Genomic DNA, 13605 nt, shown 5'->3' with positions numbered 1-13605 from the left:
GTTGTAGAGAATGTAAATGAGAAAGATGAAAACTTGGTAGGAGTGCTAGACACTGGCACTAGAGTTGGAGCTAGAGCCCGTAACTGTAGAGGCACAATGTGAGAAGTAGCCATAATTAGAGTAGATGAAGTCAATCTAGCATGAGTGTGACATTCCTGAAAAGAATGCCCTCGAATTCGACAAAAAAATGCAATAAAGAGAGTGATCATGGCGGTTGTATCGTCCGTAATGATTGAGGATGTCAATTAAAAAGCCACTGTATGAGCAGTAAAGGATGGCGTAACGAAACCTCCTGTGGGAGTCTGCAAGCACGTCTTCTTGTTGTCAAGCTCATTGAGAATACTTGAATAAGAGGAATGATCTCATTTTGTGCCATTTAGATAACTCAAATGCAAAAATGGACCACAAATTTAGAATCAACGCAAAAAACTGAACTGGAAAGACAGGTTCAAAAAAACTTTCTACTGCTGCTGACATGGCAGAGAAAGGATCTGATGCTAACGGTATCAGTGTTGATGTGGCAGATGACGTGTCACCTTTGGCAAGTGACATGGCACAAAAAGGGGGCCTTTGTATGATGTGCAGCTGACCTAGATGATGATGTGGCAGCTGACGTGGTTTGATGGTGTGGCAGGATGATGTGGAAAACCTGCTGACAGAGCGTTAATGTGGCGGTCCGGATTTGATGCGGGCGCGTGACAGTGCGTGGGAGAGCGTGTTGGCACGTGGCAGCGCTTCTGAGCGAGTAGGCATGCGTTTAAGCGCGTGGTAGCGCGTTTCGGTGCGTGGCAGCACGTCTAAGCGAGTGGTGGCATGTGTCGAAGCAAACTAGATACCAGTGTCTGGCGGCGCGTGAGGGCGTGTGATATGTCATTTTGGGACAATTCCAACGGCTTATTAATGATTTTGGTCTGTACTTTCGGTTGATATGATCATAAACTCAAAAGGACCTCTGGAAGGCCTGCTTTTGTTGTAGTAGTGCTGAAACACCGTGTATAGAGGTTGCGGCACTAATGGTGGTATCCCCTAATGACTGGAAAAGTCGCAAAGAAAGAGTGGAAAAAATAAAATAAAATTGGAGAATATGTGTTTAAGAACCTTGCTCTGATACCATGTTAGAGGTACAGAGAGAGAATATGAAACTGGTAATGTATTAAGTTGAATCAATTACAATGTACATAAAGCATCTATATGTAGATGAGGAATGTGGTAGGTGAGTGATGAGTAAGTTATCTATATATGTCAAATGGGTAGGTGGAGGCGAGTACAGTAAACCCAAAACCCTAGTATTATATACAATATAAGCTAAAAAAATAATGTTATATTTTGATCAATATGTCATTTCCTCTTATTAAATTACTCATCAACTAAAACATATGAAGCGAACAGCCATTTTGTAAGGGCAGTTCAGTATTTTTTATTTATTTTGTGCAGTTCGTCCTAATAATAATAATATCAACAACAACAACATTAATTATAAGTTTGTTATCACAAATATGATTTCACAACCTATTGATTATTGAAGGATATAAAATGTACTTTATTGTTGATTCAAGTGCAATAACAATATTTTTCTTATAAATAAGCTTTACTTTTTGTTTTTTGTTGTTTTAGTTTCTTACTATCACATTTTTATCCCTTCTCTAGGTTTGCATACATAACATGCAAAATCGATCTTTCAGCTCTTGGGACACAGCCAAAAATTGGTTTCAGGAAGGGCATAATAACATGTGAAAAAATAAAAAAATAAAAAAAAGTGTAAGAAGGAAAAGAAAGAAAATTAGAAAGTTTTTTTTTGAATAAAATCATTTTAGGGGGGCATTTTATAAAATTTAGTAAACTTTACATATAAAGGGGATAATTTTTTTTTTTTTTTTTTTTTTTTTTAATTTCCTAACGGATACTCGCACAACCCCTCAAAGAATTGTTTGCACTCCAGAAAATTCGAATCTTAAACTTTATTTACCTCTTTTTAGGTCTCCTCCTTTATCCTCCTATTTATATGAATGTTAGAACACCCTACAAAAATGTTTCACGGATTCGAAGTTAGAATACAGCCTCTCCTTACCGCAATGATGGTAGCTGTGCCAATAAAATAAAAAAATAACAGTACAAACCGTGTTTCCTGTTGAGGTACTGAACTTCTCAGTTGTCGTTCTCTTTTTTCTTTAATTCTTTGTATGACTAAAATTTTGGAAATTAAACCTCATTCAAATTAAAATCTCAAGTTCTCTTGTCAGAATCCTCCTTCAAAATAAAACTAAAAAATATAAAACTAAGCCTCCGTATTTCCAATCATTGTAACCAACATTTCTGTTTTAAACCAAGTAGACAATCCTCTCGAACTCGTGAAGTTCATGGCATATGGTGTTTAATACCCAATAACTCTTTACTAATGAAAATGTGTGCATACAGCTCCAAAATTAAGAAGCAATACAATACAATACAATACAATACAATGTCATAAGCTATAAGTTTAATATTACATGTTGAACTAACCCCAGATTTTCAGTCTCTAAAAAGAATACAGACATCTTTACAACCCCAGGGTTTCCAGTCTCTAAAAGGATACAAGAATCTTCATGGTCTGAACTGCTCGATCTTGAGCGTCAGCCATCCTACGAGTAAACATTTATTGACTCGATTATGGACCCTCCGAATTAGATGAGATGAAGCTCTCTTTCGTACAATTGGCAAGGTATCAGCACAGGTAAGCATGACAATTGTACAGAATTCTGACCGGCCTCCAATCTGTCCATATGATTGCTTCCACAAAGAGCAAAGAATGTCAGCTAACAAGAGCTTCAGACCCCATCAGTTTAACAAGGAAGGCAACCTGAAGGGCAACTCTTTTCAAAGCACTGGCAGCAAAAAGGTGAAACCCATCAAATGTCCCAAGACCAGTGATACAAAATTAGGTTATTATTACTCCCTTGGTTAATCTAAGTGAAAAGCATCTTAAGCTCCTCGATCCGTGCAGTTCGGACTTCTTGGTCAGTCAAGGCACCAGAGATCATCCGTTGCTTCCGGGCTTGCACTGCTTCCATTTTTTCCTCGACTGTTCCCTGCCATCCAAGATCATTTAGAAAGGTATATGAAGCCCCTTTCGGTATGTATGTTTGACTTGATCTTTGGGGGACACTTCGTGCAACCCCTTTAAGTGGGTCCAACGCTGGGTGAGGGCTTGAAAAAGTAAATGTAATGAAATTGAACAAGTCTTTGGAAATCTGATGCTAAAGCATATTTAAGTTCTCCATGAAATCCTCAGTATCCAGTTTAGTCACAAAGTACTTGTCTAGAGTATTTTCCTTTCTCGTGCCATTACATCAATGAATGAAGAAAGTAAAATGTTCCAGTTAGATGATTTTGCAAGTGAAAGAAGGAAAGAAAGGAAAGAAAAGAAAAGAAAATATACCTTCACAATGAACCGTTTGATCATTACTTTTTTAGTTTGTCCAATGCGGTGAATGCGCATGACAGCCTGTTCCTCTACAGCTGGATTCCACCATGGATCCTGCAAGAAAGTTTGAAATCAGCATATAGACGTTAACCATCAAATTAAATAAACAAAAACATGCAGACAGAGGGAAAACCAGAGAATCAAACTACACAACACATTGGGACATAAAAAGTAACAACATGAAAAGAAAGAAAGAAAGAAAGAAAAAAACACGACACCGAGAATAAGAGATGAAAGAAATGGGAGGAGAAAGAGGGGGGAAATAGGAGAGAAACAGAATAGATGGTGGAAAGGAGACCCTGAAATTTTATTAATTCCCCAAAAATTTAATAATTCTTCATATTACACACAAGTCCTTGTATAGGCAAACCCATAGACAATTAATTACCCCAAAACCTGATCATACAAAGAACTACAGCTTGAGACTCTGATAGAGAGTCGTGCAAGGTCCTCTGATCGAAACCTAAGGCAGGATGAATAGGTCTTGTAGAACTAATTATTTGTTTTAACTAATTTTTAGGTTAAATTATGCTGACACCCCCTCTGGTTTGCCTCTGACACTCAAATAGAACTTGGTCATCGACGACCCCCTGTCGGGTTTGCTCGATTTGACAGACACACCTGAGAGCTCTGACACATGATAAAATGACCAGAATGCCCTTTAAGTTGCAGTTTGACTCATTGAAATAAAGAAATTATAAATTTAACCTTTCTAACTAATTTTAATGGACCAGAATAACCTCATCATCTCTAAAATTCCACCACAAAATACTCATTTTCTCTCTACATATGCATATAAATCAATCTCCATCTCTGGAAATCTAATCCAATTTATATTTTTGCATTGATTGATGGAAAGCTGCAACATAAACAATTCAAAATGCATCCAAGCACAAAGTGATTTCCTAATGTAATCATTCCACCCCTCCTGTGCTTGGAGAGTGTTGAGGAAGCCCATGTGCATCATCGTCCTCCCCCCTCCGCTCACCAACACCTGATAGAAATGGCAACTTATCCTACACCTCCTCCCACAAGCTTATCCTACACACCACAGACCACAACCACCTCTCTGCACTCCAGACACGGACCCATCTTTTCCCAAATTACCCATCTCGTCCTCATGCCTCCAGGAACACCCATGGAATCTTGGAATTCACCCCTCATTTTTTTAAAAATTTCTGCAAAAATACTGAAAACCCATTTGAATGGTTTGTTTAACTCACTAAAAAGACTAGATATAGAGCACCACCCACCATAGCCACCTCTCTGCACTCCAGACAGTCCCATGTTATTCCAAATTACCCATCTAGTCCTCACGCCACCAAGAACAAGAACCTGCCCTTCTCTCTATTGATACATCTTTCTCTCTATATATATATACGTCTATATATATATATATATATATCGATTTAGAAAGATAGCGGGTTTTGAGGTGTGATTTGGTCATTTCACACTTCTGATAATTGCCATAAGAAATAAAATTAAATAATAAAGGGAAATGTAGGCATTTCATTCTTTTTTAAGCACTGTTTGGATCAAAAACTGCCAGGGGGTGTCATTGTCAAAATATGAGCAAGGTTCCATCTGGGTGTCAATTAGGTAATTTAACCCAATTTGTAAAATTAAACCTGAATTAATAGAAATTTAACTTAAGAATCTAACATATGGTATAACTCATATGCAATCCACATAACACAGATTTACGTGGTTCGACAAAGCCTACGCCCATGGTGAAGATCCGAAGAAAGATTTCACTACTCGAAAACAAGAGATTACAAGTTTCAATCCCCAGACCCTAGCTCTCACACTCTCTTTCATGCGATATTCAGTGTTCTCTCGTTTTCCCACTCCAAACCCTAAACGCCCTTATATACCGGGCTATAAGATAATACAAATCACGGATCACAACCCACAAGCAAAGAAAAAAAACAGGTCACAACATCACAATTTCGAAAGATGCGAGTTTAAATCATTTTAGGGAATCAAAATAAGATTAAAACTTGAAAATTAAAAAACCCTAGATATATAATCCATGAACCCTACTTGGTGAGTGCATTAGTGTGTCAAATTATCTTCATATCCGGACGATGATTACATAATTACTTTTGGTTGTACCATAACTTTCATCTTCAACCCTTGGGAGGTAACTAACACTTAAAAGAACACGGTGCCCACTTTCTCAAAGCAACTTGAAGACGATGACAGGTGAATGACAATGATAACAAGGAGATCACTAATAATAGCGACAGTGGTGATTGGTGAAGGCTGATGACAATATTTTTGGGATTATGTGCCCTTCAAGCCAATGAATGGAATGTAATTGACATTATTATTGACGGAATTTTGGTCTTAATTAAATGCTCTACATATATGGTGAATATCCTGTATTGGTTAGTCCATAAGATGTATCGTGATTATCACTGTAATGTTTTCAAATTTTACCATCTTCCAATTTCTGGAATTTTCTAATTTTTTGAGGGTATTTCCGTCTTTCCTTGTTTTGAGTGCCGGACACCGTGGGGTATGCCAGGTGTGTCCGAGAGTTGATTGGGACATTTCTTTGAGTTCAGGACTCCTAGAAATGCAATAGTTGTCATTTTTGCATTTTTCCATTTTTTGGGCCGGACGGTCCCGTATAGGACCCGCTACCGGAATTGTTGCATATGGGGATTTTAGTTGGGTCCATATGCATCTCATATATTTTATTTAATGTATTTATGTGGGTTTTATATGGTTGTATGCATGTACATAATTTTGTGGTGGAAAAATTAGAAGGAAAATAAATCAAAAGGTATTTTAAAGTGGTGGGACCCACCACTACCATTTTTAGTGATCAAAGAGACCACATTTGGTCTCTCATCTTCTCTCTGCCCGTAAGATCTCTCTCTTCCTCACTTACCTCTTCTTTTTCTTTTCTCTTTGTTTACAAACTTCAACCTTTGATTTCTTCCTCATTACTTAGAATTTTTAAGTGCCGTTTGCGACAATTCGAAGAGCTCGGTGAGATCTTCAAGTCTTGGTCCCACCACTACCATTTTTAGTGATCAAAGAGACCACCTTTGGTCTCTCATCTTCTCTCTACCCGTAAGATCTCTCTCTTCCTCACTTGCCTCTTCTTTTTCTTTTCTCTTTGTTTACAAACTTCAACCTTTGATTTCTTCCTCATTACTTAGAATTTTTAAGTGCCGTTTGCGACAATTCGAAGAGCTCGGTGAGATCTTCAAGTCTATAAAAACAATTTCAGCTTTTGAACATTCTAAGAATTCCGAAAATTTGGACCCATGTGAGGGTGTTCTACAAAATTGAGGTAGGGGTGTTTAATCCATAACTTCTTGGATTTTAGTGAATTATTCTCTGTGTTTTGCTGTCTAGCATGCTATAATTGTGATGAATTTCTTTAATATGATTCAATTGTTGTATATGAAAATTATAATTATGTGTATTGCTATTGTTGTGTGAGAAAAGCATGCCTAATGTGTTAAATTCCATGCCTTTGGTACTTATTAATTTGCTAGAAATTGCTATGTGAAAGTATGTTGAATTGTGTACTATAAAATCTCTGAATATGTGTATTAATTGATTTATATGAAAAGCATACCTAATGTGTTAAATTCCATACCTTTGGTGCTTATTAATTTGCTAGAAATTGTTATGTGAAAGTACGTTGAATTGTGTAATATAAAATATTTTATTGTCATTACATTGAAAAAGTATGTGATGTTCATGCATAGCATTGGGCATGAAAAATGGGCAAAGTGATTGGAAGTGAATGAAAAAGGGGTTTTGGGGTAAAGTTTTGATTAAAAATGGTTTTGTGAAAAAACCGGTCGCCGCGGAGTTACCAAAGGGCCGTATAGTTAATATAACCTAGTAAGAACTAGGGAAATCACCCTAGCGTGATTGAGCTATCTGGGCCCCAAATGACGCCGCGGAGGTACCAAGGGTCAGGGACAGTGGCCAATCCTTCTCTCGTGTCGTCGCGGAGTCACCAACGGACGGGTTATATTAACAGTTTAAAAAGTGATAGATGATTTTGAAAATGGGGAGCGACATAGCACTGCATTGAAGAGGTGTGTAATTTTGCTCACCCTATTAATTAACATTTTTCAGGACATGGGAAAGAAGTGGTGGATGACGTTCCACCACAGGCTTAGTATGGATTAGAAGATTATTTTGTTGTTTATTTTTTTTTGTATCTAGGTCTCACTATTTTTGTAAAACTTAGCATATTGTATTCTGTACGGAGACTTAGGAACTCTTGTTATTGTAATTTTGCTTCATGGACTGTAAGTTGATGTAATTGGAATAAAATTCTAGTATGTGAGCATGGGTCTTTGTAGAAGACAGGTACTCCTTCGTTCTGGATGAATGGGAAGATGATGATGGGCTATTTTGTGTGTTGGGACAGGTTAGATTAGTTTTGAAGGTCCAAGAGAGGCCATTGTTTTTTTTATGCATTTTAGCAGGTTATTTTAGACCCCTTTTTAGCAGAGGTCATGCCGATTTTTTTTTTTTTAATTGGTGTCATTTTAGGGTCGTTACAAAGTTGGTATCAGAGCAATGGTTTGAATACCATTAGGACGACGGGTAGAGGCCTACTTGGGATTGCATAGGGAAGTTGAATTGCATGATTATGTGCTACATGTTAAAGTGTTTAAATGTTTGAGCAGCATGCTTACTTGTTTACTTGCTTACATGATCATATGCTTATATGTTTACAGTTTTGAAGGCATGCTGCTGAGCGCTGAAAAGTGCGCATTTAAACCCCTTAAGCTTGGGTATTCTAGGACCTTATCCTATCTTATTTTCCCATTTTAGTCTAATTTCATATTATTTCCCTTTTCAGGCTCTTATCCACAAAATAAGTCAATTCAGCTGAATTAGAACATAAAAGATGCAATCTCAAGCTTAGTGGAAGAAAGGAGCAAAGTGGAAGCAAAGTGGTGGAAAACAAAAATCTTCGATCGATCAGACCAAGCTCAGATCGATCTCACAGTGATCGTTCCAACCATGTCAAGATGGATCGAGCCTCTTGTCCTTATCCTCAGGAAATTCCCATCTTCGATCGATCCAACATTACTTCGATCGATCGGACTTCTTTGATCTTATCCCCACCTACCATTTTTGTCCTTTTCCAAAAATATCTCAAAAATATCTCAGATTTGTCATTATTCCAAAAAGGCGCCGCCATGGTTCGATCGATCTGACCACCCTTGTGATCGATCGAACCCACTCAAGTGCAAGAAAAACAGAGTTCCAGCCAATTAAAAGTTGTGCTCGTGGTGCAATCATTTGGAGGTCCTAGTGCACAAGGTCTGACCATTGGGTGTGACACTTGAGCTACCTATATAAGGATTTTGAGCCATTTTACACATATACAATCTTAGAGAAAGGAACCATATACACGAGAAAGGTTGGAGGAGTCTAGAGATTAGAGAGATACACACCATTTGGGAGTTCTTCCACTCATCTAGGGTTTCCATCAAGGAGAAAAAGATCATTCCTACCATGGAGATGGCCTTGAGGGTTGGATGACTACATCAATGAGTGGCTAAACCATTCTCTTGGGCTAGAGATAGCCCTAAGCATCCTCCTAGACTTTAATGTTTTGTATTTTGAGGGGATTTGTGTTGTAATTCTTATCTTGACATTTGATTTATATTTGAATCTTGTTTCCACAATGATTTGTATGGTTTAATACTTCCAATTGATCATTTCATTCTATTCACATGTCTATGTATGCTAGAATAGATGTTCATGTGCTTATCTCTAGGTTTTGTGATATTGATGCATGTCTATGTGTGTTGATGCTATAAATCTAGTAATTGTCAAGGCATGGTGCTTTAATGGAATACTCTTGTGGTTTATTTAATGGTTCATACTCATTTCTTGATGGATCCCTCTTCCTTAGTTTAATTAGTTCAATTTTCATGTCCTTAGCTTAGTTGTAGTGTAGTTGCTTTACTTTTTTAGATGGGAGGACAATCCATGCTTGTTGTTTGATGTTCCATACTTATGAATACAATTAGTATATTTCTCTAATTTGATGTGTATTGTTTGTGAACTTAAAGGAAGGAATAAGGGCTTAGTTTGATATGTTGTGTTATTCACTAATTTGTCTAGACAATGTATACTTATTTAGTCATCCATGCTTGTTGATTCAATTAATGACACACTAGTATTGCAACATATAATCCCCCTCATTCATTACACATTGAGTGTATAGGAAGGTGATGTTTAGTGGTGACCTCTAAGTCCCAAGATCCCTCTCTTATATTCTCTACATTTTACTCTACTTCAATTGCTTTACCTTGCATCCATTTAGTTGGCATTGTAGTTTAATTAACCAATCAAAACATCTTTAATCACTCGACCTACTAATCCAACCTTGATTTCCAAGCATAATACACTCCATGTCTCTTAGGACGATCCCTACTCACCTTAGCTATATTTATAGTTAGAAGTAGTAGTGGCAATCTCTAAATTTAAACTTGGCCACATTACACTCCATTTTGTGCTTCCTGCTAGGCGCGCACCACATGCCTATTTGCTATGTGCTTATGGGTCTAGATGTTGGTATAGGTAAATGAAGCGTATATGTTAAGTGAAAGCACGTCTATTTGTTATATGTTTCCATGTTAGGAAATTATGACTTGATCACCCATTATAAGCTTAAGTTATGATGATGGTGCCGCACATCATGTATACTTAGAACTGGTTAGTATGCGACTTTGTATACGATTTTGTGATAGGTGTACACGCTTGGGAAGGGTACGGTTTTATGGGGTGAGTTGTTTGGTGTGCTCTTAAGTGTTGTGTCTCAGTTTCGAGTTATGTGAGTGCCCAAAGCCTTGAGTTAAGGTCGCATGATTGTGTTGTATTTGACTCTTTTCTTGCCATTTTTAGAGTCATGCCTCCGAAGAGACGTAGAGAAGCAGATGATGGTGAGAAGCAGGACGAGCTCTTTGATTGGGACTTTTTGGTTAAGAATTTGGTTGAGGCCATGACAAACTTTGTACGTGCAATAGTCATAGAGACTCAGAGGTCGATGGTACAGTCGGAGAGAACGGAGGTTACAGACAGACAGGGAGATAGGGGCTCATGGAGTCAGGCTAAGGAGGTGGAGATGTTGTTCGGGAGTCATGGTGATTCATCTCATTCTCCCGTTGTTTTTACGTCACCGCTGGAGACGTTCCCTAAGGTCAAGAGGGTTTGTTATAGGTGCAAGCAGACAGGTCATTTGAAAGCAGAGTGCCCTTGGAGTCGGCCTAGTTCTGGAGTTTGTTTTAAATGTGGTCAGTCTAATCATAGAAAGAAGGATTATCCCAAGAGCGGTGGAACTCCAGTTGCTAGGGTAGGTTCAGGGCAAGGACCAACTCGACCTTCAGTATCACAAATTGGTGTTCAGCTTGGAGAGTCACAGGAATGGGAGACTCGGGGTCGTATAATCAGTCCAGTTGTTTCTCCTGTTGAGTCACCAAAGGGACCCCCTGTAGTCAAAGGTATGTAACTGCATTTATTTCTAGCATTTTATTGGTGTTTTCTTTTAGTAAGTGTTCGGTCTAACGGATAATGGGGATAGTGATGGTAATGGCAATAATGTCGGAAAAGGAATGAGGAGAAATAATGATTTTGAACTTAGGACATGAAGTTTTCTTGTTTAGGCATGTAGATCGCCTTAGAAAGAGTGGTTTAAGTAGTTGGTTAAGTATTAATGACTGATTGCATAGTTGGTGGTTTTGAGGAGGCTATTGGGTGTTGAGCATTCTGAGATTGTGCCCATTTTATTTTGAAGATCTGTCAGCATGACATTGCCGTATGGAGGTTCTTTCCTAGTAGTAAATAGAGGTTGTTGTAGTGGGAGTATCGAGAGAAATGGTTATTTCTTGTTTTGATGGTGTTACCTTAAGGATGTTTAAAGAAGAATTGCTTAGTTGTGGCTTGATGGTCTGGTGGGGTGATAGGTTTGAACCATTGTTTCGAATGAGTGGCAGTAAAGGCGTTATGGTGTGATGTTTAGCATTGATGAGCTAATGGTTTCAGGTATGATCCGATGATAGATTAGAATTGTAAGTGTTGTTGTATGTTGTCAGGTAGGTGATGGGATTGTGCGCCAGTTGAGGCGATTGTGAACGGCTTAGTTTTTTAGAACCAGCGAGAGCGGTGTTGCCGGATAGGCACCTTTTTCTTTTGAGGAGTCAATGAACTGTTGTGACCGAGGTCACAGGTCTTGTGTGCACGGTGTTCGAGGTAATGTCGTTTTGAAGGGTGAAGGTGGAATAGGTGGTAAAGTGTCATTTTATAGCTTTGAGGTTTGTCATTTGGGAGTAACGGTTTCCAGATGGGATGGAATGCGGTGTCCAAAGTGTTATGATTGTTTCTAGTGATCGAGTGTCGTGAGCACTAGTGCTCTTATCTGGTTGGTTTTGGTTGGCATGAGTATCGCGATGTAACGTGTGTGAGGTTCCGTGTTTGTGTTTGACGGTCCGTAGGTGGCGAGGTCGCCTAGAATTACGTTCGTAGTCCCGTATGTGTTTCCAGTTGGTTCTTCTCCTTGTGTGTAAGGAATTCATTTCATCTCAAGTGAGATTGGGTGTCCACGGTTGGACGATTGGTGAGTAGCGTGTGACAGGGTGTCGGGTGCATTCAGGTGTGAGTTGTCAGTCTCTTGTGAGAGCGGGGTTCGTTACCCTTTCCATTTGTTCTAGTCCTGGCAAGGACGTCGTTTGTTGTGAGACTTGTTCTCCATCTAGGAGTTGTCCGCGTCCGGGGGCGAACGGATTTGTAAGCGGTTTGTTACGCTGTTAGAGTTCATCAATTGACGTTCTAATTGAAGGGGTCGACTCACTCCCACGGAGGGAGGTGAAGTCTTCGGTTTTTGTAGTGGTTGTTTTGAAAGTGGTTTTTATTGGTAGGATGTGAGGCACGGGTTGCTGAATAGGGGTTATGTTTCCGATGTTTAGTACTAGCGGTGATGGTTAGGAAATGTGTCGTGAATCGCAACTTGAGGATAATTAGGTGATGTGATGTGACTTATGTATTTGGACGTTTTTATAGGTGACTGATTCTAGCAGTGTCCTGAGGACAAGTGTTGGTATTGTTTGAATGTTTTGCAGCTAAAGCGTGATTATGGGATTCCGTTAAAGAAATGTAGGAATGATTGACCTTGGTTTTGAGGTTTCAGGTATGAGATAGTCGCATTGTGTGTTTTGACGGGGTAGGAATTGAATCGAGTAATGTTATAAGTTGTTTACCTGGTGTGGATGTTATGAGGAAATTAGGGATCTTTAGTACTGGTTGATGATTATGACGTTTGGTATCGTGTTGCTTTTAGCTTGTTATGATTGTGTGATTGATGAATGATTGTCGTGTTGCTTTTAGCATGTTGATATGTGACTGTATAGTTGTTGAAGTAATGTGGAACGATGGGTGGATAGTGAGTGGATCTCTTGGTTGTTTTATGGACTATGTGGGGATGTGTTTGAGGTTTAGACTTGAGGACAAGGACGACATCTGTGTTGAGACCGGATCGAGGATGAGAATGGCCTGGCCAACCATTTCTCCTAAATTAATCCCTCTTTAGCACTATGTCAGGTTAAAGGTCCATGATTGTTTTGGTTTGTCAGGAATAGTGAAAGTACAGTATCGCGAGTTGAGTTGGTGTGATAGTGTGGATTCAGGTGGTTGTCTCAGGTAACGAGGTGTGTTAGGTAAGACCAAGTGTCCGATAAAGGGGTTTGTGGTACAATCATTGATTATTGAAGATCTTGTTTTGAGGATTTGAGTCCTAGGTACAGGATAGTACGTTTTATTGGTTGGTGACTCATAATTGTATAGTTGTTGGGAGATTCATTATTTAGCTATCTTAAGGTTGTTAAGTGTAATGATTGCCGAATGGTGCGGTTGGTGGTTGCTTGTACCGATATGTGGTGGTGTAGTTGTGTGTTAAGTGGTGAGTGCTTGGTCTGATAGGGACGTGTAGATTGAGTTTGAGCTTGATTGTGTAATGAACGGGGTTCCTTGTTTGGGATTTTGTGTGTCCTTTAAAGGATGGGCTAGGATAGGATATTGTCATGTTCAGGGGTCTTGTGACCGTTTTTCTTTCGACTCCGAAGCCTTGTGTACCAGTGTAGAGGGGATCAGTG

General features: G+C 38.9%; 1 protein-coding gene across 2 annotated transcripts in view; it reads right to left on the bottom strand.

Moving 5' to 3' along the window:
* Positions 1-1861: 1861 nt before the first annotated feature.
* The window catches only part of LOC132306118 (DNA repair protein RAD5A), a 30045-nt gene continuing 18301 nt past the window's right edge, over positions 1862-13605 (bottom strand). For both annotated transcript variants that reach the window (XM_059803358.1, XM_059803359.1), the window contains exons 19-20: positions 3416-3514; positions 1862-3065 (exon numbers count right to left, since the gene is read on the bottom strand). In XM_059803358.1, coding sequence (XP_059659341.1) covers positions 2943-3065; positions 3416-3514 — 222 coding nt within the window. In that variant the 3' untranslated portion in view covers positions 1862-2942. The remainder of the gene's footprint in view (positions 3066-3415; positions 3515-13605) is intronic.

The sequence above is a fragment of the Cornus florida genome, unplaced genomic scaffold (genome assembly GCF_030987335.1).
Source record: "Cornus florida cultivar Cherokee Brave unplaced genomic scaffold, ASM3098733v1 CherokeeBrave_3.0.0_Hap2_Chr05, whole genome shotgun sequence".
NCBI lineage: Eukaryota > Viridiplantae > Streptophyta > Magnoliopsida > Cornales > Cornaceae > Cornus > Cornus florida.
This window is presented reverse-complemented; position numbering and strand designations above follow the sequence as displayed.